The sequence below is a fragment of the Panthera uncia genome, chromosome D2 (genome assembly GCF_023721935.1).
Source record: "Panthera uncia isolate 11264 chromosome D2, Puncia_PCG_1.0, whole genome shotgun sequence".
In the NCBI taxonomy this organism is placed as follows: Eukaryota; Metazoa; Chordata; class Mammalia; order Carnivora; family Felidae; genus Panthera; species Panthera uncia.
The window spans coordinates 33,294,317-33,322,291 of NC_064818.1; the positions used below are offsets into that span (position 1 = coordinate 33,294,317).

At 38.4% G+C, this 27,975-nt stretch overlaps 2 protein-coding genes across 4 annotated transcripts in view; one reads left to right on the forward strand and one right to left on the reverse strand.

Annotated features, from left to right (window-relative positions):
* Positions 1 to 1,280: 1,280 nt before the first annotated feature.
* Positions 1,281 to 25,396, reverse strand: AP3M1 (adaptor related protein complex 3 subunit mu 1). Of its 2 annotated transcripts, none has more exons than XM_049646238.1 (9): positions 25,109 to 25,396; positions 14,393 to 14,668; positions 13,507 to 13,678; positions 10,432 to 10,569; positions 8,935 to 9,020; positions 8,189 to 8,322; positions 7,124 to 7,331; positions 5,297 to 5,441; positions 1,281 to 4,857 (listed from the first exon to the last, which is right to left on the reverse strand). In XM_049646238.1, the coding sequence occupies exons 2-9, from the start codon at positions 14,663 to 14,665 to the stop codon at positions 4,757 to 4,759; spliced, it is 1,257 nt and encodes a 418-aa protein (XP_049502195.1). In that variant the 5' UTR covers positions 14,666 to 14,668; positions 25,109 to 25,396; the 3' UTR covers positions 1,281 to 4,756. The 2 variants fall into 2 exon arrangements, with proteins under 2 accessions (XP_049502195.1, XP_049502196.1); XM_049646239.1 differs by lacking the exon at positions 25,109 to 25,396 and adding an exon at positions 24,833 to 25,093.
* Positions 25,397 to 25,542: 146 nt separating this feature from the next.
* ADK (adenosine kinase) overlaps positions 25,543 to 27,975 on the forward strand; it is a 519,772-nt gene continuing 517,339 nt past the window's right edge. Inside the window, exon 1 of one of the 2 annotated variants that reach the window (XM_049646244.1) lies at positions 25,543 to 25,644. In XM_049646244.1, the coding sequence (XP_049502201.1) occupies positions 25,580 to 25,644 (65 nt within the window). In that variant the 5' untranslated portion in view covers positions 25,543 to 25,579. The remainder of the gene's footprint in view (positions 25,645 to 27,975) is intronic. The other variant, XM_049646240.1, reaches the window with a different exon arrangement.

The window sequence follows — 27,975 nt, forward strand, 5'->3', positions numbered from 1 at the left end:
TTCAGAGTGAGCTTCGCTGCTACAAGGGAAGATGGCCTCTGGGAAGCCCCAGTAGGTGGAGCCTGGATTTACTTCTTGCCCTTCCCCAATTTAATCCTTCTAATTTCCCACAGTACAAAACCAAATTTCACTCTCAGGAGGAAATCACAGAATCACATGATTCTGTCTTTACCTTGCCCCTGAGCAGTGTCTGTGCTAGGGAAAATTCCTGTCCTATATCCGGCCTCGGCCTGTCAAGGTAGCCACCCCACAAACACACTGTGTGTCCTGGTGCTTTCTGCTACTGGAGGGGCAGAGTAGCCGGGGTGTGGCCCTGCCCATCTTCCCAGCAGGGTCACTCCCAGGAGCTTCATGCTTTGTCACTGCCTGCAGAGGTCTGTGCTGAGGCCTTATCATTCATTCGTATCTCTTGTTCTGAGCTGAAATGCTGCATTTAATTTTTAACCAAATCATGTCTCCTGTCCTGGCTTTTGTATTCTACCCTCACCCCCTTCCTAAACAAGATTTTAAAGATACGTGTTTGTTCATTGTAATTTTGAAAGAGCCTTTTTATCCTTTTGAAATTGTCCTAAGAATTGGTGCTTGCCTCCCGGGATTGTTTAAGAGAAAGGCAGTCCTGTCTGAAGGGCACTTCCTAAGGGAGATTGGTACTTGCAGACTGGAATTCTGGCACTGTTGGGAATGAATCAATGAGAAATAGTCCTCAGTATGTTCCTACCTCCCGTAACCAAGACCCTGTATCCTCTCCTCCCTCCCAAGTATGAGTGTCCAAGAGAATAATGGGTATAATATTTAATTATCACCATAAATTTCCTATTAGCAAAGTGAGAGAAGAACTTTTCCTTTTTTGCACTTATCACTGCTGTCTAAGCATTGCCCAGCACATGAAATCTTATTTCTTCCCAAAGCCAGAACTGGATGAGTAAAGGAGTAAGAACCCTTGCCTGAATGTCCTTTCTTCTCACCTCCAATATATGTTAAATCTCAACATCGAATGTGTAAAACTTAAGTTGGTACTGTACACTCAGGCTTCCTCTATTTTCTTTTAACTGATGAATATTATTTTTAAGGCCCTCAGCATATTTGTAGTTGCTTACCTGATATAAATGCAATATTAATGCCTTTAAAGTATGAATCTATGCCAAAGATCACCTTTTGTTTTACGAAAGATTACTTAGAGGAAATAAGAAAAATTATGTTTGCTCTCCAAGTTCTTCCAGTGTTTTGAGACACTGGTTTACACTTTACGCCAATGTGCTTTTCTCTTAATATCAGCGCTCAAGACACAGTGAAGCAAGTTAAAAAAAAAAAAAAAAAATCCCTGAAGACTGATTAGAGACATCACCACTAAAAAACTACATTTATAAGCTAGGATTTGTTATATGCAAATATTTTCTGCCTCTTCTTTTGTTCTGTTTAAAACAATAAAGTGCATTTGTATAAATAATGATTTAAATGATGGATATATTATTTTAGCAAAAACGTTTAGACCAGCTTTCTCCTTTGTTTTGAAAAATAGCCAATGAAACTAATCTTCAGGATTTGGCAACTAAAGACTTTTATTTAATCCAAATGTACTGGATGAACAACATACTACTGTATAGCAGTAGTATATTTACTTAAAGATCTGCATAATAAAGGGCAGGTTTGGGATTATACACTAGGAGGTGACAAAGGTTAACAATAGAAAGAAAGCAGCCAGTTGATGTGGAATCATCCTGTAGTCTGTCTTCATCTAGCAAGCTGTGGAGACCATTGCCTCTAAGAAGCTGAAGCTGTTACATGTGCAGGAACATCACATGCCTATTTTTTGAATTTCAAAGCCCAATACAGAACAACAGGGCTGTCAGGGATCCACCAGGGCTATAAGGCAGATAGCTAGCTTTTGGGGACATTCTCCTTTTGTTTGAGGAAGCACTGACTAAAAGTAGGAACAGGTACTTGGGAGCAGAGTGGGCACATCACTGTTTTTGCCTGGTTTTCTAGATCTGAAAGGGGAGTGTGAAAGGGGGTTAGTGCTGCAGACTACACCTATTGCCGATTTAGAAGTGTTGCTGACTAGGGAGGCAGATTCCAGACTCCTGGAGTTGAAGAGAAATATCCAAGGCTACAGAATTAGCTCAGCATCTGAAAACAGTATTCATGGTCTAATTTTTGTTACTCACCATATGTTCACTGGTGCTGCCTTCCTGCTGCATCATAGTTTGTTTTCTCAAATCAGAGGACTCTAAGGACAGTAAGACCAGCATCTTCCAAAGGTTCTTCTGTAGCACCACTTTAGGAATGAACCCATCACATGAATACTCTTTGAATAAATGATAGTAACTTCCTTATACAGAGAATGAGCATCTAACTTCATTTGCTCTTAGGATGGCTCCTTTAAGAATTTATAAAATGGGGCAATTCTGGGATTAGCTGGATTTCTGTGTTTGAAAAATATTCCACTAAGTATTCATGGATCTTTGTTACTTATTAGTAGTTGGTGCTGCTGGTGGTGGTAGGGAGAGTAGCTTTGATCACTTACTGCTCAGTCTCTGGCCATAGGGTGATGCTTAGAGAAAGTACACACATGGCTGTTAACATACTGAGGTTAAGAGATGAGCACCTGGAAGTGCTCTGCAGCAACCCTTACACCTTATGTGATGATACAGAACAAAATCTGATCATGTTTAGCCTCCTCTGATACTGAGGCATGCCCATCTGAGAATGCTCAATCAACAGTCAAGTTAAAAAAAAATCAATTTGCTTCGTCTTTTTATTGACAGTAAAGCCAGGTTAGATAAAGGACTTACTGGATTCAAATTAATAAATACAATAATTTAATTATAAAAGGAAACTGTCTACTTGGAAGTTTTAGCAGAAATTGCTAAAGACAAGGGACTCTTGGCATATAATCTGTTTATATATGAGAAGATAGCACAGAAAGAAAACTGGACATTCGCGATATGGATGGTTGAGATTAGGGATTCTGCAGAAAGAAAAGCCAAGGTACTGACTGCTCTTTTAAGATAGGGCATTAAAAGACATTAAAAATGAAAAGCAACTGAACTGGGTAATTAACCTCAGGCAAAGGGAATAATATTTGGCAACGCCCTGATTTTAGCGGCCAAACTGATATCGGTTACCCAGGAAATTCCAAATTTGCAAAAAGTGCCATTTCCTATTAGATGAAAGGCAGGCTGGGTACCCTAGGCAGGCAAAGGTAAGAATGCTGCTGTATGGTGGGCTCTGTGTACCAGCATCAACCACTAGCCCTTGATAGCACAATGTGATGAATTTAAGGGTCATTCTTAGCATGATACAGAAAAGGGAGTTATAAGCAGAGACGAATGAAGAGAATGGAGTCACAAGGAGAAGAAAACTAATACCATAAGCAAGAACATGTGGGAACCATGATGAACAAGCACTTACATCTTTCAGCCTATCTCCATTCTTCGTATCTCACGAGGCAAAACAACTGGGCAAGGACTTCAAAGCCAATGAAGTTGAGTGAAGTGATACAACTACAGACTGACTTGCCAACCATGAGGATCAATATGGTTTCATCAGTGTTGGTGAAGGTTTTGTTTCTGCCTCAATATAATGCACATCCAAGTATTTTGTCAGTACAGTAGACACATTCAAGTAATAATTCTGAACAGCTTCAGGAAGGAACCTACTACCATAACCTTGGGAAGCACACAATATGAAAAGGGGGTTCCCCTTGAAGACAAGGGATGCAGGTAAATTCAAGACCTTAAGAACAATAAAAAAGATAAAAGGTTTAAAAGACTGACGATAGTGAAGCAGGCACATTTTCTTCCTTTTGCTGAACTAGGGCTTGAGGCCTTTAGGCTAACTATGGTTTAAGTGGTGTTGACAAGTTTTATAGAACACGAAGGTGGCAAAGGTTCACTGAAGTTTCTCTTTTACTGCTTAAATTTGCTTCAAATCTCAAATGCTTGTGCTTGCAATAACTTCCTAAAAGCAGAAGTAGTGTTCCCTTTTATGACCTTAATAAAGCATTTGCCCCTTTGATACAAATCATTTTTACTATGCTATCTAAATGGCTGAACCAGTGGCACAAAACTGAGATGGTACATACTGCAGCAAGGTCCCTGTAAATCAAAATCTGAGCTTTACATAAAAATCTTATTTATAAAAAATACAATACCAAGTATAGTGAGAATGAAGCATGGAGCAGTAGTGCCCCCTGCCAGGGCCATGTGGAAGTGGCTTCTGCTACAGTGCTTGCTTAATGGCACAAGTGAAAAGCTGAATAAGGCAAACACTTGAAGAGGCAGTTTTCTGTAAACTTCTTGGGGGTGGGGAGATTTCCTCTGTTGGGACAGTTGCTGATTTGGGATGGCTAAAATCAGGTGTGACATTTGGCTGCACTTGATGCATCACATTACAGATTAAGACAGCTCCTGCTGGCTGAGACCAGTTCACTTGTTTTAGGAAACAGGTGATCACTGTAGACTTTTGCCTTTACTGTTACAACGTGCAGCCTCCAGCTGATGCCCCCCATGAAGGAAATCACCTCCAGAATCTTCCTAACTGAAACGATACAAAATAAGCTAAGTAATTCAAAGTTTCCTTAGCTTAAAGCTCCTTAAGAACCCTACATTGATTACTAAGCAACTTCGTTAGCGGTGTGTAGCTCAACAGGGATGCTTTAACTAGAATATGTATTCCCACCCACTTGGTACCTAACAGTAATAAACTATAATGACACTAGGAAAACAAACAGATCTTGAGGAATTTTGGCTTCTTCTCATGTCCTCACTTGGAACTTTCCAGCTTTCGTGACATATTTGACTCCTTTAAATGGCTTGTATTTCTCCCCATACATGTCCAAACGGTTTACTTTTAAGCCTGTGTCAAAAAGAATAGGTAAGGAAAGGAACAAATTATTATCCTGGTCACACCAACCAACAATATTTGTTTAGCAATGAATACTACACAGTAAATCTGACATTAACCAAGAGTCCCTTTTATCATTTGGAAGCAATCTCCTTTCTACTGCTCATAAATTATAGCACTGTGGAAGGATGGTTTTAGTTTAGATTCCCATGTGGGCAAGGGATGTCTTTTCAAGATGATTCTTTCTGTGAGTATGAATGACTCCTTCTTTTGTGCTGGGAAGGGGGTCTGGTGAAGGAAGTTAAAGTGCTCTCCAAAATCACTGTACCTGAGAGGAGGCCCCATAGCACAGTGTGAAAGGCAGGCTGGAGTTAGTTCTTTTTAAAGAGGGAATGTTAGTAGCCTTCTAAGCAAAATTCAGTTAACCCTTAAACACAAAACTTATCCTTACCAGAAATAGCAAGCTGCTGGATCTTGAATTGTATGTTGAGACTTGGATTCTCTTCCGGCTTGGGTGCTCCAGACTGTAAATTTACCAGTCCTTTAAGACTTGGGAGCTTTTGTGGAGTAATTTTTCCCACATCCCATGTTAGTACCTTAAAAGACATAACAACCAAATACAACCTGAACTATTTACTAAAGACAAATGTTTAGAGACAAGGTTCAAAGACACCATAACTTTCTGTACAGAATGGAGCACAGTGTCTTGGAAACAAGAGACCTGGGATCTTCGGTGACTCTGAATGGTGAGCACAGAGAACCAACATTTGTAGACCATCTACTTTTGGATACAGTATTGTGCTTAGCACTATTCACACATTATCTCAAAGAAGCCTGGGGGCGCCTGGGTGGTTCAGGTGGTTAAGCATCCAACTTCAGCTCAGGTCATGATCTCATGGTTTGTGGGTTTGAGCCTTGTGTAGGGCTCTGTGCTGACAGCTCAGAGCCTGGAGCCTACTTCCAATTCTGTGTCTCCCTCTCTATCCCTCCCCCACTGGCTCTTGCTCTCAAAAATAAACATTAAAAAAAAAAAAGCCTATGATGCAGATTTTGTCTTCTTTTTATCAATAAGGAAACTGAGGCTCAGGGGTCAAATGACTCGCTCAGGGTCACATAGCTAGTTTAGAGGCAAAATTGGGATTTGAAGGGGCGCCTGGGTGGCTCAGTCGGTTGAGCGGCTGACTTCGGCTCAGGTCATGATCTTGCGGTCCGTGAGTTCGAGCCCCGCGTCAGGCTCTGTGCTGACAGCTCAGAGCCTGGAGCCTGTTTCAGATTCTGTGTCTCCCTCCCTCTCTCTCTGACCCTCCCCCGTTCATGCTCTGTGTCTCTCTGTCTCAAAAATAAATGTTTAAAAAAAAAAAATTGGGATTTGAACCTAAGACTGATTTCAAATGTTGTTTCTACTATATTGCCTTCACTGTGTCTCTGGGCCTCAGTTTACTTTTCTTGTAAAATGAGAAAATGGACCTAAACTGGTGTTTTTTAAACTTTTAGCTTTCTTTGTTCAAATGAAATCTTTAGTGTGGAAGCTCAGTAACAGTCAAGAAAGTGAAGCTGTTACGACTGAAGCCAAGGTGAAGGGCCAGGGATCTGGAGCTCCCCCTTCATTGCTCAGCCCTGTGTAGTATCCGGGGAGGTTCTTCAAATCCTTAGGACTGGATTGGATGATGATTTCATTCAAAAATATGCCTTTTCACTTATCAGGCAGTACAATAACTGCCACTGAAAAGAATCATATTTTTTACCCAAGAAGGAAGCTGACAGAAAATCATCTTTTGTAGTTTCTCTGAAAACCCTCTGCTAGAGGCACATTTACGTATAGTGAGGAAGCAGCTTTCCTAGCCAGTACCCACTGTGGAAAAGTGTGAAACAGTGCTTTTAAATGAAAAAGAAAGGTCTTACTGATCAATTTCTACAGAAAATTTAACAATAGACTACAATACTATCTTCTTATATCCAGGTAATGCTTCTCTCTTTTTAAAAAGCTTTTTATATCTTCTTCCTCATTAGCGAGTGGGTCTCTAGATGATCAGTGGATGAGAAAAAGACACACTCTGAGGGAGAACAGAATGAGTCTCAGTTTTCTGTTCATCTCCTCAGCAGCAGATGTGGGTTCCCTCCACAGCCAGGGGCAGGCGCATAGCACAGTATGCTCTCTAGGTTTTGTTAGGAACTTTAGTTTTAACCAAGACATTAAACCCTTCCTTCTGCCCTCCCTGCCATCACAAAATAAAGACTGCAGAAACACTTGCTTACTCTTGATGAGAGGTGGCCATACCTTGGTAACTGGATCAAATGTATAGCTGCCTTGTGTTGGTGTCAGGTTCATATTCAGTACAACTTTTGGCATGTGAACTGTTACTGTGATTCCTTCAATAGTTTTCCCCATATTCTGCTTTGGTCCAATTGTAATATCGAATCTTCCACAAGAACTGTTCTCCTTAAAGCTGATGCAATGTTTCACATACACTGGTATTGCCACTAGACTGAAAAGAGAAAGACAGACTCAACTACAAACATGATTAATAGTGTGAGACAGTTCTAGAGGTAGCCTAAAAACCTCAGTCCAGAGTGTCCTACCCTGCCTTTGACTCCACTGTGGGACCATATACCCCCAGAAGTGGAGATTCAGCATCTGTACCAGGGGGTTTGAGTACATCAGGGTTCCAGCATCACTGCACTAAGACTCATACAATTTCTGAGCAATACATATACAAGTCAAGATAGTATAAACAATTGGGGCAAATAGCCCTAGTTTAAAGAAATGAATTAAGATACCATAGAAAAGATAATTTAAAATTATACTAAATAAAATAGTCTCTATGTGGTAAGAGCCAAGAAACAACTCCTCTGCTTTTAAGTCCCGTCTAATATTACCCAAATACCTTCTGATATTTTCCAGGGACAAACCAGGTACAACCCATAATGCTAATTCATTCATTTGAACCTCAGTACACAAAAGAGTGTCCTGAAGCCAGTTAGTTGGGAGATACCCTGGGAAGCTGGAGATATGTGTATCCTTTAGTTATGAAGCCTAAAGACCACAGTAAAATTATGGCATGGATTCAAGGTTTTGCCCAGGTTACACAATTCCAAAATGCTTGTTCTCAGGTATATATCTTACTACTCTCATTTACTACTATTTTATACTCTCAGATTCAAGGTACACTGATTATATTAGATACATATTTTCACCAGTTCTTCCTGAGTCTCCTGCTGGGCCATGGCTAAAGGGAGCAGTGATGAATTCAAGTATTCAACTGTCAAAATGGAAAAGGTAAAGTGAATTCTACCCATCACACTGATCTATGATGGTAGATTTCTGGTTGATGCACCGACATACTTTTGTGAGCTGACACGATATGATATGAGTCGGAAATTTCCATCTGGAGGAATAAATGACAAAACTCTTTCAGATTCCCAACGCTTGAACCGGATGCAGGGGTGGAAGCTGACATCATCTAGAAGCCGTGGGTTCTGCCAGGAAAACAAGATAGCAATACTCATAGAGTGCAGTGAATATGGCAACTCTACTCAGATATGAGAAATTAATAGACTCCCTAAAGATAAGAGAGTCATGTTAAGAGTTGGTTACTATGACCACATTAACACAATCTTAATGGATATTATTTTATTTGAATTTCAATAACTATTAAGTAGAAAATACAAGTAGTATCATGTCCATTTTATAAATGAAAAAACTGAGGTTTGAAGAAGTCAAGGTCAGGACAAGACAGCATCAGAACTCTGTTCTCTTGATTTTCTTAGTAGTGTATCATGCTGAGTCTAAAATGATGAAAAAGATCAATGCCCTTTCATCAGCAAAACAAATAATTTGGTTAAGTGAGACTACACATTTGCAGAAGGCAGCCAGCCACTTAAGCCACTTCTGGCAAACTCAGGAAAAGACCTCAGCCTTTTCATAAAGGCCATGCTCATCATGTAAAACACTGTCTTGGGAAGCTGTACTAAGATATTACTGAGATAATCCTTATAATCTAAGATACAAACGTCTCTCAGTATTTATCATTTCATTTAGTACTTCATATGTATTAGGCATGCAAAGAACTACAGGGCAGGAGAACTTACCATGAAAGAAAGAGAAAGGTCAGGCATTCCAGATAGCTTAATGCAAGCATCAATGACCCCCTGAATTTCTGCAAAGACTGTAGATCCTGAGGAAAGAAATAAAGTGATAACATCACTGGAATCTTAGTCTTTACTAGAGCTATCACTGTATCTGAAGTAATGGAGACACCTCCTGAGTGTCAGACATAATGAAACTTGCACATCTTCTAACAAGTTTAGTGGACAAAGGACCTATTACACCAGTTACAACAGCTTCTTCACTAAGTGCCATGGCCCACATCTAACTCTGGTAGGTAATTCTAAGGAATATCAAACCTGACTCTATCTTGATAGTGAACCTTGAAAGACTGCTGGATATGAAGTTAAAAATTAAAAAAATTTTTTTTTTCACGTTTATTCATTTTTGAGAGACAGAGCACGAGTGGGGGAGGGGCAGAGAGAGAGAGGGAGACACAGGATCTGAAGCAGACTCTAGGCTCCGAGCTGTCAGCACAGAGCCCAACGTGGGGCTCGAATCAACGAACCGCGAGATCATGACCTGAGCCGAAGTCGGATGCTTAACCAACTAAGCCATTCAGGTGCCCCTGAAATTAAATATTTTTAATGGGATTTACAAATGAGGCAAGTTTCTCATGAAATGGACTAAACTGTTAACTTTAAGAAATAGGCATTATTCTGTAATAATACAGTTATTATTCTGTAGGATAGAATTTTATAATGAAAAAGAGCACTCACTAAAGAAAAGATATTGGTTGTAATTCGTAATAACTCATTTTCACAAGGCAACTAGCTGTGTGACCTTAAGCAGATTACTAAGCTCTTCTGAGCCTCAGTTTCCTTATGTATAAAATGTGAGGGTTGGACTAGATGTTTTAAATAAAACTTTATGATTCTAAGACAGTACTGCTGTTTTTTGGGGGGTTGTTATTAGAAGTACTGCATATAGGGGCAGCTGGGTGGCTTAGTCAGTTAAGTGTTTGCCTTTGGCCCAGGTCATGATCTCACGGCTCAAGAGTTCAAGCCCCGTGTTGGGCTCTGTGCTGACAGCTCAGAGCCTGAACCTGCTACGGATTCTGTGTCTCTCTTTCTCTCTGCCCCTCCCCGGCTGGTGCTCTGTTGCTCCCTCTCAAAAATGAATAAACATTAAAAAAAATTCTACATAAAAAAAAGTACTGCATATTAAAGTGGTAGCAAAAGTATGATGTATGGTAGATATACAATAAATGTTTAAATGAATAAACGGCAAAAGGCAGAGGCATACAGGGTAATAACTGGCTTAACAAGGCAGCATGAGATCTGATTTATAAGGTTTGGCAGACCTAAACTAGTGGTTATGAAAATTATATGTAACCTCTGGGCAAAATAAACAGATTTTTAAGCTATTAGAAAGTGAATGCCTTTCCACTGAAGCCATACTGCCAAAGGGTTTCAATTTTCTGTTCAGCTTATGTCAGCTCAACTGTTTCTTCCCAAATAAGATTACATGCACACAATTACCTGATTTATCTATAATTGCATCTATTTCTTCAACGACATCAAAATAGGCTTCATTGTTTGTGTACTTTACCCCTGCCCGTCGCCATGGGATGTTGGACAGCTGCCCAGTGGGGAGTGTGTCCCCAACATTACTGCTGCCTAGAAACCGGAAAAGGAGAAAGCAAAGGTAATGCATTAAATAGTCATCAGAAAAGCTATTTACAAGGGCACCTGGCTGGCTCAGTTGGTAGAGTGTGCGACTCTTGACCTTGGGGTTGTGAGTTCAAGCTCCAAGTTGGGTGTACAGCTAACTTGAAAGGAAGGAAGAAAGAAAGAAAGAAAGGAGAGAAAGAAAGAAAAGAGAAAAAGAAAAAACAAAGAGAGAGAAAGAAAAGAGAAAGAAAAAGAGAGAAAGAAAGAAAGAAAGAAAGAAAGAAAGAAAGAAAGAAAGAAAGAAGAAGCTATTAACCAACAAAACAAAACCAAAAAACAAAAGAATGCTTTATTTGCTTCTTTACTGTTTGGGTTTTACTTCATTGAAGTATTTGAAGAACCACTTGTGGATGGTTTCCAGAATTGTCGGAGATATATTCATACCAACATGATCAAATTTCTAGAAGACAGAAGTAGACCATGTGGTCCTCTATGTGCCAAACCAGGTTAAATTCACTTACTTATCTTTTGCTTTCTTCATGTTAACAGTAACCTAACCTGATTCCAGTGGCTCAACAACGGAATCTCATCCTGCTGCCACTGATGAAGAAAAGAGGCTAGTTGTTTTAAAACCTTCTGCTGATAAAATGTCTCCACTGAGAATACAAAGTGATTAGTAGGCCCTTTGGTATTCAGCTTAAATTCTACATGAGATGCTGCCAAGCAGGCCTCAGTGGAGTAACTGGATGAAGAACACACTCTAGCCTTCTCCCATTTTAAGGTCAGACACCCATATGGCTGCAGTATCGCTCATGTTTAATGTTTGGCTTTTTTACTGATAAACTGACATATGTCTGAAGAAAGTCTGGTTGTCCAAAACATATCCTTGAGCTGTGACATATTTAACATTTTGGTTAATTTACATTTCCAACATACAAGTAGTACATGCTTAATAACAACAACAACACATGTGAAGTTCAGAAAAGTGGCTAAAAATATCTATCTTCCTTTTACCAAAATACAACTACCGTTAACATTTTGGTATATTTCTTTAAACATTTCCCTCATAAGTAGGTTCCACTTATTATTATTTTTTTTTGTATTTTTATAATTTTGTTTTTTTTACATATAATTTTACAGTCTCATTTGATTGGTGTTAGTGTCTCCAACCTTTTGCCTTCCAAAATTTTTGAAAAACACTGCCTTAATCTTCCTGTTCAAAACTTTCAATGTTTCCACACTGGCTTTGTGGGAAAAAAAAAAAAAAAAAAACCCAAAAAACCCCCCAAAACAAATTTAGCCTAGCATTCAAGAATTTCCTCAACTTAACTCTTTAATTTTATCTCTCACTACTCAGCTAAAAAACAGCTCTGCTTCTGCTAAACAAATTAATACAATTCAAGGCTTTTCACTTTGTGTGTGTTTTCTCATATCATTCCATCTATAGAATGCTCTTATTCTTCCCTCTCTCCCTAAATTCTGTTGCTTCTCTAGGGCTCTGCCCTAGGGCCAACCAGTATAACTCAGGAGGAATTATTTCATCCACTGAACCATTCTCTTGAATTTTATAAAGCACTGCCTTAATAGCCTATATACTGTCATTCTATTATTTTAGTAATTATAAAATACATGTTCATTTTGGAAATTAGAAAGTGTAAGGCAAAAATAAGGATAGTATGTAGTTCCTTAGTTGGAGATGGTCATTGAAAACATTTTAGAGCTTTTTTGTCTGTATGAATGTTTATGTATAATTAAGATACTTAAATAATTTTTATGGTTTTGTGTTTTTTTTTCCATTTAATATTATATCCTGTGTACCTTCCAGTGTCACTGCATTATCTATAAAGTATGGAATTGCCTTTTACAATCTTACTATTATTTATGTACTTTATTTTTTTTTTCCCAATCTCTCATCCAGAGTTTAAATTTTAGGCACACAGACACTCCATCTTATCTTTCCTTGAATTTCTCCTAACACTCAGCCTTGTATAGAGGATGAATAAAGCTTTCTTACAAGCCTCCCTTGCCCCATTTTTTAGGTCAGTACATTTGGAGAGGGGTTTATAATGGTAGACATTATAGCTGGTGTGGCATGTAACATTTCACAGAAATCTTTCTCTAGAAGACTTCAATGCTCTCAAAAAAAAAAAAAGCCATCATCTGGATGTACCTAATTTCTAGCTACACTCAAGAAATAAACCAAAATTAGAAACTTACAAAACAAGTACAAGGCCCACATTGCATGAGATCTCACAAATAGACTAATTTCCTATCTTTTTGTTTTAATAAATCTTCTGCATGTATAAAACAAAGACTTGGAAGAGACAATATGTACTCTGTGGTGAGGATCTTAAATTTTCTATAGTCTAGTAATTTGGGTTTTATATATTTTATATATAACATAATGCCAGTTTTATAATGCTATTTTTGCCAGCTTTTATTGAGATACAATTGACATATAATATTGTGTTAAGTTTAAGTGTATAACATGGTTTGATATACTTATACACTACAAAATGACTATGAGTATAGTATTAGTTTATATATTCATCACATCACATAAAATAATGCTATTTTAAATACTACAATGCCAGTCTGTACACAGATTGAATGCTCTTCTATGTAGCCTTCCCTTTTCTATTGGCTTCTTTAGGATTAACTGGGAAGTTATTCAGTCTTATTATTTAGTGTTAAGTAATAGTAATAATGTTATTGTGGTCTTACAGAAAAATCTATAATAAAAGAATAAAAACCAAAAGTTTTCTTTTTCATTTAAGACCTAGCCTCTTTCCATGAAAAGAAATACACATCCATTTTCGCAACAGCACTAACTTTAACTCTGGGCAAGCTGTACTACCTTTATAATCTGTCAGATCATAAACAAGATTATAAACAACTTGTTTACAAAGTTTTATTTGCTCAGTTCCTACGTTTTCACCTTACCTGTAATAGAGTTGACGACAGAACGTAGAATTGTTGGTGGTTTAATCAGTTCTTTCAAAATATTAGATTCAGTAGCCAGTGGAAATCCATTGTCTAACATTTCTTCCAAGAGCTCATATACAATGACCACATTATCCTTAATTGCAGCTTCCGAACACTCACCAAAGTAGTCCTTAACAAAATGTACATAATATTGCACAATGGAAGACATGAAGAAAGGCTTGCTAGATACTCTTTGTTCAGCAGAATAAACTTATAGTAGCATAATTCATTGTTTAATATGTTGAAAATACATAAATCAGAAGGAAAAAAACCCTTTGTAGTTCTCTACATTATTCTTGAATAATTTTCTTAATATTTTTAGATTGAACTGAATTCCTATTACATATTAAGCCAGAGAGTACACTGAAACATTAAACTAGAATGTGAAGTATAAACTTCACTTGCCTACCTCCAAAACACAGGTAAGTTTTCAATTATTTGGTACATTTAGCAAGATAATAAAATGTAAATATTAGAAGACTGCATAACCAATAAAAATCCTGGGACCATTCAGAGAACTGTATGTAGAGGACATTACTGTTTCCTGATGACATAATTTGTAACACATATAAAAAAAATAACCTTCTTAAGTGATATTGTTTTTTGGGGGTGCCTGGGTGGCTTCCATGACCATGAGATTACTGTGTTCTACTGAAACAATGAATACAACAGCCATGTATACTGCTACACAGCCTACAAAAAAGGGTTTATGAATTTATTCTTAGTTGAAAAGGAGAGAGAGAGATAGAATACACATACAAAGCTGGATAATTAAAGAATATCATCATGTGTCCTACCGCTAACTTGAGTAATTTAAGTTCAAAAGATTTGATGAATAACCAACCTGAAAAGTGTCAGCAACTCGATGTAGAAACTCAATTACAAATAGAGGTGGCACTTCAGTCTGTATGACAGACACAAAGAAGAGCTTATCCCGGTAGATACTGATGAGGTAGTGATGAGGTGTTGAAATGACAGGTGGTACATTTTCAACATCAGCAGCTTTCTCTTGAGCTTCAAAGAAATAATCACAGACAGACTGGCTCACAACACTCTTCCAGTGCTTCTCTAGAAATATGTCACCGGAACAGTTTATGAGAAATAGACTGTGAATCATTTTCTGGAGGGAAAAAAGTTTAAACAATTTAGTGTACATCACTAAATGTACATCACTAAATGTACACTAGTGTACATACACTAGTGTACTAGTACACTAGTGTCAGTGTATTATCCTGACAAAACCAGACAAAGGCAATACAAGAAAATACAGACCAATATCACTTAAGAATAGATGTAAAAATCCTCAACAAAATGCTAGCAAATTGAATCTAGCAATATATACAGAAGATTATACGCCTCAGCCAATAGGATTTATTCCAAGAATGGAAGATTGGTTCAACATATGAAAATCAATCAATGTAACACACAACATACATAAAATAAAAGACAATAAAACCATATAATCATTTCAAAACGTGCAGGAAAATAATTTGACAAAATCTAGCACCTGTTTATAATAAAAACACTTAAAATAGAAAAAGAAACTTCCTAACATTGATGGGGCATCTATGAAAATCCCATAGCTAACATTATATTTAATGATTACAGATTAAAACCTTTTTCCTTAATATCAAGAATAAACAATGATGTCCACTCTCACCATTTTTTTAAAATATATTTTTTAATGTTTTTATTTTTGAGACAGAGAGAGACAGAGCATGAGCAGGGGAGGGGCAGAGAGAGAGGGAGACACAGAATCCAAAGCAGGCTCCAGGCTCTGAGCTGTCAGCACAGAGCCCGACGCGGGGCTCGAACTCACGGACCGTGAGATCATGACCTGAGCTGAAGTCGGATGCTTAACTGACTGAGCCACCCAGGCGCCCCAACTCTCACCATTTTTATTCAGTATGTACTGGAGATTCTAGCCAGGGCAATTAGAAAAATGAAACCAAAGGCCTCCAAAGTGGAAAGGAAGAAAAAAACTACCTCTATTTGCAGATGACACAATTTTATATATGTAAAGTCCTAAGGAACACAGACGTACACACACACAAAATCATAGTTCAGTAAGCTCGCAGAATACAAGATTAATATAAAAAATTATATTTCCTTTTTATTAAAAAATTTGTTTTAATGTTTATTTTTGAGAGAGACAGACAGAGTGCGAGCAGGGGAGGGGCAGAGAGAGAGCAAGACACAGAATCTGAAGCAGGCTCCAGGCTCTGAGTTGTCAGCACAGAGCCCAATGTGGGGCTCGAACTCACAAACCATGAGATCATGACCAGAGCCAAAGTCGGACGCTTTAACCAACTGAGCCACACAGGCACCCCTAGAAAACACTTCTATTTTTACACATTAGCATTGAATAACCTGAAAATGAAATTGAGAAAACAATCCATTTACAAGAGCATCAAGAAGATCAAAATACTTAGGACTAAATTTAACAAAAGTGCAAGACTTGTACATTGAATAGTACAGAACATCACTGAAAGAAATGAGAAATTAAAAATATCTAAAACTTGGGAAGGTATTTCATGTTCATGGATTAGAAAACTTAATATTGTTAAGATAGCAATACTCGCCAAATTGGCCTAAGATTCAAAGCAATCCCTACTATAATGCCAGCTGTCTTTTTTGTGGATACTGACAGGATCATCCTAAAATTCATACAGAAATGAAAGAGAGATAAGGATAGCCAAAACAATCTTGAAAAAGAAGAACAAATTTGGAGGACTCACACTTCCTGATTTTAAAAACCTACTACAAATGTACCATGTGGTACTGGCAAAGGGATAGACATATAGATCAATGGAATAGAACTGAGAGTTTTGAAATTAACCCTTACATATACAGTCAATTGATTTCTGATAAGAATGCCAAAACCATTCACTGGGAGAGAGAAGAGTCATTTCAACAAATGGTGCTGGGACAACTAGATTTCCACATGCAAAAGAATGAATATGGACCTCTACCTCATGTCATATACAAAAATCAACTCAAAATGTATCAAAGACCTAAATCTAAGAGCTAAAACTATTAAAAAACTCTTAGAAAAAACCATATATGCATTAAGTTGTCAGTACCCTGGGTTAGATAATTTTTTTAGATATGACACCAAAAGCACAAGCAACAAAAGAAAAAACAGATAATCTGGACTTATATCAGAATTAAAAATTTTTGTACTTTGAAGGACATTATCAAGAAAGTAAAAAGAGAACTCACAGAATGAGAGAATAATTGCAAACCATATATTTTATAAGGGACTACTATCCAGAATATATGAACACTTAGCAACTCAATAATAAAAGGACAACACAATAAAAAAAAAATGGGTAAAGAATTTGAAGACATTACTCCAAAGAAGACAGACATACAAATGGCAAATAAGCGGAGGTAAATGTGCTCAATGCCTTCTCAGAATGTAAATCAAAATCACAATGATGTATTATTTCATATCCATTAGAGTAGATATAATCAAAATGCAGACAATAACAAGTATTGACAAGAAAGTGGAGAAACTGGAACCCTCATCAATTGCTGATAGGGATTTAAAATGGTATAGCTGCTGTGGAAAACAGTGTGAATTCTTGCAAAAGTTAAAGACAGAGTTATCAAATGACTCAGAAATTCTACTCCTAGGTATACAACCAAGAAAACTAGGAATGGATGTCCATACAAAAATTTGCATACAAATGTTCCTAGCAGCATTATTCATAATATTCAAAAAGTGGAGACAACTCAAATGTCTATCAACTGATGAATGGGTAAATAACAAATTTTCAAACAATGGAATATTATTCAGCCATAAAAAGGAATGAAGTGATACATGCTATTAAATGGCTGACCATGAAAACATTATGCTTAGAAGCCAGACACAAAGGTCACATATTGTATGATTCCATTTGTATAAAATGTCCAGAATAGGCAAATCTACACAGACTGAAAGTAGATTAGTGGTTGCCAGAGGCTGGGTGGAAGGGGAAGAATGTGGAGTTAGTGGTTATGGGCTTCTCATGTCTTAAGGTGATAAAAACCATCTGGGATTAGAGATAATGATTGTACAACTTTGTGAATATACTAAAACCTACTAACTTGTATACTTTAAAATGTGAATTTTATAGTATGTGAATTATATTTCATTTAAAAAATATTCTTAATAACTGTGACACACAAATCTCCTTCCAGGTGGATTAAAATGTGTACAAATGTGCACCCAAAATATGTATAAAAATATATTGTTATGGTGAAAACCTGCAACAACTCAAATGTTTATTAATAGTGGAATGGAAAAATAAATTACACAATATTACTAAAATGAAAAATTGCACAGCAATGAAAATAAACTTGTTACACGAAGCGAAATCTTAAAATCTGTCTGTAAGATTTGTTTGTTTATTGAACAAAGCCAGAAGCAAAAGGATACATACAGTATGATTCTATTTATGTGAAGTTCTAGAACAGACCAAAATAATCTATGGTTTGATAAAAATGCTTTTATGGAGGAGAGTGAGGGTAGTGACTAAGAGGAGCATGGGGGTGGTTTAGGGTACTTGTAACATTTTATTTTTTGATATAGTTACAAGTTGTATTCATTTTGTGATAATTCATTGGGCTTTATGACATATAATTTTCTGAGTGTTAATTATGCTTCAAATAAAAACTGTATTATCCTTGCAAATGGGGGATGGTGGAAAAATATCTAATTACCTTAACATGTTCCCTTCTTTTATATGGATAACATCAGTTATCAGGTGTTTAGTCTGGTGGTCCATTAATTCAAAATTATACTACTGTAGAAGTGTAGCCCAACTGTAAAAAATTTAAAATGAATAGTTTCTCTGCATGAAGATAAATCCCAAAGAGGAAAGGAAAACTTTCCAGGATGGATGCATTCATTCAATTCTGTTGACACAGAAAACAATGACATAAACCTGAGCAGTTCTTTTAAGATTAAGTAATTAATTTTATGAAAGCATCTGACATTTAAGGACTAATTGGTGATGATTTCCCCTTCCCGTCTGGCACGTTTAAAAGTTTTTAAGTAAATTACCAATTACTAAGATGTGTTTTAATAATTACTGTATTAATTATTATGCATAAAATAAATGCTGTTAATAGTTCCTGTATTAGAAACAAATACGTTTCTTTGTTCAAAGCCATCTCTACTTAGCAAGCAACCAACAGGACAATAAACCCTGACACTTCAGGCATTGGACCTACTAAATTTTTCTAGATTAATACTGCAACCTGCTCATTTTTATACTTTATCTAATCAGATGCTTTAATAGGTTTGTTTCATGTCAGCTTTATATTTCTATTTGGGTGTTAAATAGTGTCATTAGGGGCACCTGGGTGGCTCAGTCAGTTAAGCATCTGACTTTTCGTTTTGGCTCAGGTCATAATCTCATGGTTTGTGAGTTCGAGCCCCATGTTGGGCTCTGCACTGACTGTGAAGCCTGCTTGGGATTCTCTCTCTCTGCCCCTCACCTGTTCCCACTCTTTCACTCAAAACAAATAAACTTAAAAAAAAAAAAATTAGTGTCATTGGAATACAGACTTGCTATACAGAACCTACTGACTTTTAACTATCATCTGGGCTAATACACTTAAAAAAAACCAAACAAACAGGAATATCCAATGAGAAGATCTGCAACTAAACTTGTATTATGATACATTTCTTGGAATAAAATCTTCATCTGAAATATAAAATGTAGCTTAAAGGAGAACACTGTAATTCCCTCAATGAAGACTCCAATTTGAGCACTTCAACCGAGCCAACTTTGGAAAATGGTACCCTTTGCAAAACTAAATTTTCAGCTCCAATTTTTCAGCTCCATTTTTCAAATTTTATTTGAAAAAATAAATTTTCAAAGCGTTTTATTCATTAAGGGTAAATAAACTAATAATACCTAAAATGTATTCAGTTACTAACTGTGGGCCAGGCACTATGCTAGGCACTTATCTACATTATCTCACTGAATCTTCACAACTCAATGTTATAAATATCGTGCTTATCCCCTTTTTACAGATAAGATGATAAAGTCTTAGAAATGTTAAGTCAGATCCTACAATAAGTATAAGAGCTAAGATTCAAACCCAGGTCCATGAATCTTGGGCTCCCTTTCTCACCTGGCTCCTAGAGACTAGTTATTAGGAACATTCTCTAAGGCAGCACTGTCCAATAGGATTTCTTGCAATGATGGACTAGTATCCATTGGTCACACGTGGCCATTGAGTACTTGAAATACAGCTAATGTAACTGATGTACTGAAGTTTTAATTTTAACTTAATTTAAATTCATATAACTACATGTAGTTAGTGGTTGCCATATTGGACTAGGCAGCAAATGGATAGCAAATGTGCTCTTTGAGCTTATAATTTAAGAAAAAGAACTGAAGGATGTGCTTCTTATTTAGAAGCCAAAATGTGTTCTAATAAATTATTTTGAGCAAAAGTTATATTTAAAAGATCTGACAGTAAGTTATATTCTTAAACCAGTCACCCTATAGAAGGTATAGGTCTGTGGTACTTTGTTGTCACAGTACACCCCAGAGGAGCTGCTTGTTCTCAAAGCAAGTGACTTCATAGTTCCTTTATTTTAGAGGCCACATTCCTATTCATTCTCTTGAACTGGTGAAAAATTCTTTCCAGGAAAAGTTTCCACCAAAGTTGTTTTCACTGGCAATAGTTCAAATCTCTGGAGAATACTGTAAGTTAAACCAGCCATCTGGATTTATTGTTATCTTTAATGCTGAGATGAAAGCATAACACTTGTGGCTCTCATCAGTGCTTAGCTTTAAAACCCACCTTACCCTTCTATTATAAAAGAAGAGAGCTTATTTCTTCTATTCATATTATGAACAAAAGCCTAATACATATAACAATTAAATAAATGCCACACATAGCAGTGTAAGTTGTCTCTTTAAAAAATTTTTTTAAATGTTTATTTTTGAGAGAGAGAGACAGAGACAGAGAGAGACAGAGAGAGACAGAGAGAGAGAGAGAGAGAGAAACAGAGCATGAACCGGGGAGGGACAGAGAGAGAGAGCAGACACAGAATCCGAAGTAGGCTCCAGGCTGTCAGCACAGAGCCCGACATGGGGCTCGAACTCACGAACTGTGAGATCATGACCTGAGCCGAAGTGGGACCCTTAATGGACTGAGCCACCCAGGCGCCCCTAGCCTGTTTCTTTAGCTACTTATTCTTTTAGCAGCTGCAGTTACTTCTTTCATCATTTTAACAAACTTTCTGGGAAATTTATACACGTACCGCAATCATAGCCATCTTTTTGTTATTAGTGACTTTTGAATCAGAAAACAGAATGCTACCAGCTTATTTTAAAGCCACATGAGAAACTGTTCAGAAACAGTTCTATCAGAGCTTTGACTGCAGCTTACATACTTCATAAATCCTCTTTACCAAATGAACACTCAACCTGATGAGTCACAAACAATGCAAATATAAAACACACAGTTCCTGACTTAGGATGGTTTGACTTAAGATTTTTCTAATTTACAATCATGCAAAAGTGATATGTATCCATTAGAATCCGTATTTTGAATTTTGATCTTTTTCCAGTAGAGTGATACCATACTCTTGTGGGATGCTGGCCAGAGGCAGTGAGCCACAGCTCCCAATCATCCACATGATCACCAAAGTAAACAAGAAATACACTTACAACTATTCTGTTCTTCACTTCAGTATTCAATAAATTACATGAGATAGTCAACACTTAATTATAAAATACGCTTTGTTTAGATAATTTTGCCTAACTGTGGGCTACTGTTGAGTGTTCTAAGCACATTTAAGGTTGGCTAGGCTAAGCTATGATGTTCAGTAAATTTAGGTATATTAAATGCATCTTCGACTTAAAATATTTTCAACTTACAATGGGTTTATCAGGACATAACCTCATCATAAATAAGTCAGATGTGGTGACTTAAATAAGTCATAAATAAGGAAGATGTGTAGCCAAATTTCTATTCTTGGAATAGTGTCTAAAAAAGAAAATGTATTCCTTCTACATATAACAGAATCGGGGCATAGAAGGGCCTATATGCAAGGTAAGAGAGTGAGATCAGAAAAGAATCTAGCTCCTCTGATTCTCAGACAATACTTAGACCATTTATTCATTCAACAGATAGTTCGGAATATGTTTTATATACAGCATGCAATGGAGATAAAAGGGTGAACTAAATAAGTCCTTGAACTTAAGAGTGTTTAGACTTCAGCAAAGAAGGCAAACAAAACAGTAAGATGTAATTTCTATGACAGAAGTCCTTCAGAATTTCACCAATCTTTAAGGTGACAGAGAACACAAGTAAAGAAAACCAGCACAAATTTAGCAACTTTAGGAGGTGAGGTGATGTGGTGAGATGTGACGGGGAAGGAGATAAGCAGAGACTGGTTCACTTAGTTTTTAGTGCAATGTAAAGTCATTTTTTATGGTTTTAAGCAGGGAATTCATGAAATCCAATTTATAGTTTTAAGAAAAACCACACTGTGGAAACTTAGGCAACTGGATATTGTGACACCGGCTGAGAGATGAATTATGGTGGTGGCCTGGACTAACAGAGTTGACAGCAGGGACAGAGTATAATGAAAAGATAGGAGAAATGCTTAGGCTTGAGCAAAGATTAGGTGGATTTGGGGGGTGGAGATGAGAGGAAAAATGAGGCAGTTAGCCCTGGTCCTGTATACTGACCCAATTCTGGATATATTTGACCTAAATGGATATATTCACAAGACCACTGCGTGTGTAGGTTTGGTGCTTCAGCGAGAAGCTGAGTTGGAGACATGCTTATGAGTAAACACGACTTTTTGTTAATGGGGATTATAGCTATAAGGAGAAAAAAAAACAACAACAAAGAGAGAATGTGCATAGTAAGAAAGAACCTATAGATAGAACTCCAACATCTGAGTAGGGCCAAGGAAATGGGCCTAAAAGAAGACTGAGAAGATGTGGCTGGAGAGCAGTGTAAAAAAAAAAAAAAAAAAAAAAAAAAAAAAAAAAAAAGGTAGGAGGGAGGGTAACAATTTTTAGTAAATAGAGTGTTAGTGTGTATCCAGAAGAATATATATAGTACAACTATATAAAGTATAATATATAAAGTATATATAAAGTATTATGGTTTTTTTGTCCCTATTGAGAATTTATGATTTAACACATAGAGGGCATTGGTGACTTTAGTAAAAGTAGTTTTTGCGGTAGTTCAGTGGAATGCTGGAAACAAGACACGATGAAATAGGCTGAGAAATAGCTCAAAGTGGAAAAAACAGAGAAAGGAAAGTAGATGATATACTCAAGAACTCTAGCTGTGAGGATGAAAAGACACAAAAATAAATGGGACTATATCAAAATACAGTTAAGGAAGAATATTTCTAAATGCTTAAGGGAAGGTATGAGTAGAAGGCAAAAGGCAGATGATGTAGGAGAGAGGAAATAACTGGGAAAAAAAAAAAAAAAAAAGAGGATCCTGATTAGGGAGGAGAGGATAGTACTGGGAGACTTCAGAGATTTGTTTTCCTTAAGGGACACTTTTCCAAAAATCATATGACTTCACTCATATGAGGACTTTAAGAAACAAAACAGATGAACATGGGAAACAAAAATCATATAAAAACAGGGAGGGGAACAAAATGGAAGAGACTCATAAATATGGAGAACAAACTGAGGGTTGCTGGAGGGGTTGTGGGAGGGGGGATGGGCTAAATGGGTAAAGGGCACTAAGGAATCTACTCCTGAAATCATTGTTGCACTATATGCTAATTTGGATGTAAATTTTAAAAAATAAAAAAGAAAATTAAAAAAAGAAAAGAAAAAAGAAGGGACACTTTGTCTCTTTAAACAAAAGGGAAGAAGGTTTGTACCTTTGGTTGTAGCAACATGATCGCTTCTGTTTTCTGTGTAACAGAAGAGATCATTTGTTGAGGGAGAGAGAATTCTTCTCTACAAATGTCATTTGCTACTCAAGCATTTACATATTACTGAGCTACTTAAACATATCTAATCTAGAGGGAACTCCAACAGTATAGTATGTTGAATGTTTAGAAATACCATAAAAATCCTAAGATTCAGGTAAGAAAAACTAACCTTACTGCAAAGAGAACTTTCCTACCAAAGATATGTAAATTTCAGGTAATTCCTCATTCAACTCATTCCCCCACTTTTCCTATATTCTTAAAGAGTCCTCCTTTCTCTCCATAACTGATCGTTCCATTTGTAATTTTGATCCCATTTCCTTCTCTCTTTTCTTAGATTTGTATCATACACATTGGTTACTTGCTTTCTGCCCCAAAATATGATGTGTCTTGTATTTTTTAAATCAACCCCCAGAGGCGCCTGGGTGGTTCAGTGGTTAAGCGACCAACTCTTGATTTTTGGCTCAGGCCGTGATCTCACAGTTTTGTGAATTCCAGCCCCAGGTCGGGCTCTGTACAGAGCTTGCTTGGGATTCTCTCTCTCTCTCTCTCTCTCTCTCTCTCTGCCCCTCCCCTGCTCGCGCTCTGTCTCTCTCAAAATAAATAAACTTAAAAAAAATTTTTTTTTAATAAAATAAAAATAAACCCCAATCCTTACAGGGACTGACACCCGCTCAATAAACTTTTGCTTCATGCTCCAAACGATGCAGGTTTGATTAGTCTACACTTGCAATCTCTCCTCTCAGTAATTGACTGTATTCAAGCAGATCTTTTAACTGGTCTAATGACTTCCTAATCATCAAATCCAGCTACCTAGTCTCAGACTTCAAATTCCTCCTTTGAACCTTGCAGCATTTCATGTCATTGATAACTTTCTCCAAACCAAAACAAAGACTTATTACATGAAACTTCACCTGTTTGGTTATCACCTTGAAAGTTTCTTTTCGGCTTACTTCCCAGCCTTTTCCTTTTCCCCCTTTTAATCTTTCTACCATCCACACCTAAGCCCCTGTTTCAAACTCGGTATATCCCAAGCTCCACAAAATTCCTCCTCCTCACGTATGGGCTCCTAATTTTAGTGGCACCACCTTCATAATCATACAGGTTATAAACTTTAGCTTTAGGTACAAGCCAAACCCAACAAATCCAACCAGCCACAGTGCCCATCACTTTTCCATACTCAGTTTAGATTCCCGTCACCTCTCTCCTGAAGAACTGCAACACCTTCCTCACTGTATTCGCCACCCCAGGCTCATCCAGGCGCCACCCTCTAACAGGACGTCCGTTCAGGTTAGTCAGGGGGTTTGCCTTCCAAAGCAGAAGGCTACGGCTGAGGTCCGAGTTGTTGCTACTTCAGCTCACCGTGGGTGACAAAATCTTTTTCCCGCGCTGAAGCACGGAGAGGGACCCCAATGAGCCTGAACCTCTTGGGCGTGGGACCCGAGAAGGCCGGGCTGCAGGTGCACCTCTCCCTTCCGGCCCTGCCGGCAAGAAAGCCTGGAAGGCCGAGAGGGAGGCCTGGTCAGCATCAGAAATTCTCCCGAAGCCCAGGCTGGAGTCCGGACCCCCAGCTATTCAGCCTGCCCCCCAGTTTTCGAGCTGTTCCCTGTCCGCAGACTCCCCGCCCCTCACACTCACCCCGACACCTGGGCCAGCCAGTGATTCGGCGCCAGGTCCACTCCGGACCTAGGCTGTGGCAGCTGAGAAGGCCCCGAGGACCCCGCAGGTGGGGTGCCCAATAGATTGCCTGACTAACAGCTTCAAAGAAACCAACTGGGTCTACAGTATTGAGAAGATTAAATAAGAAGAAAGACGTTGAATGAGAAGAAGGACGTCTCTTGGGGTTTAGGATCTAAATCTTCTAGATCACCCAGAACCTAGAAGAAAGTGGGTTTCACACCATGTGGACTCAGGCGCTCATACGCAGCCCAACTCAGTCTGGGGTCCCCCTACAGCCGGGGGGCGGGACCAGAAGGGAGCTGAGCCAATGGCTGTGGAAGGAAGAGACACCGAGTGGAAAGAGTCAGGAGAGGCGGGGTTCGGGGAGAAAGGGGCGGTGATGAGATAAGGGAGGTGGGGCCAGAGAGCAGAAGGGGTGGGAGTTCGAAGATGGCTGCGACCGAGGAGGAGCCGAAGCCCAAAAGGCTGAAGGTGGAGGCGCCGCGAGCGCTGAGGTGAGCGCTCCTCGACATAGGGTGGAGGGTGACGGCGTCTGCAGCTAACCAGGCCCCACGTAGGGTTTCATGGCCCTGGAGCCGAATGGTGTCCTCGCTGTCGGCTTGGGGCCAAAGCACACGATCGGCAGTTTACGGAGCTGCCCGCCAGGCTGCGACCCTTTGCCCCGCGCCCGCCCAGTTTGGCAGAGTCGCCGCCTGCTCCGGAGCGGCTCCGGCTGCTCTTGGCCAATCAGGACACTGGCCGGGGAGAACCTATCTGGCGAGGTGCACGCTGCGGGCGCCACGTGGGAGCTCCCCCCGGCTGGGCTAGTGGGACTTTGGATGACCTGACTCGTCCAGAGCAGAGTCCAACCCTGCCACCTCCTATTTTCTGGGTGATAACGAGGAGGAGGTCCAGCGACTGCTCTACCCTTGGGCAAAGACAGAATTCTTAGGGATTTTTAGTAGTGTCGCGGAAGGGCGCCTTGACCTTTCTTTTTTGTGCGCACTCTGAAAGTTGACATCTTTGAAGACCTTTTGCAGGCTTGGCGGGACGGTATTGGGCTGAATAGATAGGAAATACTGATTTTTCTTTTTACTTTTTGGCAGCAGTGGAGATAGTTTTGCCCCTAACACCTGCCTCACATGATGTTGTAATTTACTTATAAAATGTTGTTTGTTAAAATATTCCTTCCTGATAAGTATAAAGTGTAACATGCACAGTCCTTGATGATTTTGAAATGTTTATTGGAAGACATTGATTTTTATATGTAAGTATAGACAAATTGTTTTAAAACTATTGGGATATTCCTTGATTATACAAGACAAGTCTCATTTTTTCCAAAATCATCCTTCACCTCCAAAAGAATGAAGCATTTGTAAATGAAAGGAGAAGGTCAGTTAGAGGCCTGATACTGTTTTCACGCTGTTTTGGATGGATGGTGGCCATATCTCTGCCAGTGCTTTAAAAAAAATTTTTTTTTAATGTTTATTTTTGAGACAGAGAGAGACAGAATGCGAGCAGGGGAGGGGCAGAGAGAGGGAGACACAGAATCTGAAACAGGCTCCAGGCTCTGAGCTGTCAGCCCAGAGCCGGACACCGCGGGGCTCGAACCCAAAAACGGCGAGATCATGACCTGAGTGGAAGTCTGATGTTTAACCCAGTGAGCTACCCAGGCATCCCTCTGCCAGTGCTTTTAATGTATTCCTACTACCCCCAAAGGATTAGTTTGCAAAGAAATAAACTTATTTTTTCTTTTGACAACTCAGGATGTTCTCAATTAAAAAAAAAAAAATGTTTATTTATTTTGAGAGAGAGAGAGTGAGAGAAAATCCCAAGCAGGCTCTGCGCTAATAGCACAGAGCCTGACCCCTGAGTGATCCCACTAACAGTGAGATCATGATCTGAGTGGAAAGCAAGAGTCGGATGCCCAATTTACTAAGTTACCCCGGTGCCCCAGGATGTTCTCTTTTTACGTTAAGCTTTCAATCCATAGATTGAAAAAAGCATCGGCTTTTTGAATCAGACCTACCTGGGTTCAAGGGCATGTGCTTTCCCTACTCTGTCCATTACTAGAGTATTTTTTTAAAAGGTACCTCCTTCACAAAGTTTCCTCTACCAAATTGGAAGACAGATGCAACTTTTCCTTTCTATCCTACTAAACATATGGTCCTTAGATTTTTCTGTTATGCTGACACATTTTCAAGGCATTTGCCTATTTTGCAGGTGAGGAGATTGAAGCCCAAATGAAATAATTAGTTAAGGAACTGAAATATGAATCCAGAGCATCTGGATGCAAGTCCATTGTTTGATTCCATTGTCAACTTTTTTTTTAATTAATTTTTTAAAATATTTGAGAGAGAGAGAGAGCAAGAGTGAGTGGGGCAGGGGCAGAGAGAGAGGGAGTCACAGAATCTGAAGCAGGCTTCATGCTCTGAGCTGTCAGCACAGAGCTGATGTGGGGCTCGAACTTATAAACAGTGAGATCATGACATGAGCCAAAGTCAGATGCTTAACAGACTGAGCCACCCAGGCGCCCCCAGTGTCAACTTTTATATAGCCACCCAAGAAACACTACTGTCTGCTATGCAGCCTTAAAAACAATGCTAAATAATAATATTTAACATTTAGTATATATGTATCAGGCACTGTTTCAGTAGTTTACCTGTTTTAACTCATTCAATCCCACAACAGCCTTACAGGGTAGATACTATAATTCCTTTACTAAGGAAGAAACAGGCATAGAGAAATTAAGTAAGTTGATCAAGGTCACCTATCTAATAAGAGATGGGGTTGGGATTTTAATCCAGGTAGTCTGATTCCAGGCTTGTGCTCTTAATTACCATGCT

Excerpts from the sequence above, each read along its gene's own strand:
- AP3M1 (XM_049646238.1), bottom strand. The coding sequence starts at position 14,665 with ATGATTCACAGTCTATTTCTCATAAACTGTTCCGGTGACATATTTCTA. Across the intron at positions 5,442-7,123 it reads CATTTGATCCAGTTACCAAG|GTACTAACATGGGATGTGGG; the intron begins GTATGGCCACCT and ends ATGTCTTTTAAG. Across the intron at positions 4,858-5,296 it reads CCAGCAGCTTGCTATTTCTG|GCTTAAAAGTAAACCGTTTG; the intron begins GTAAGGATAAGT and ends TTTTTGACACAG.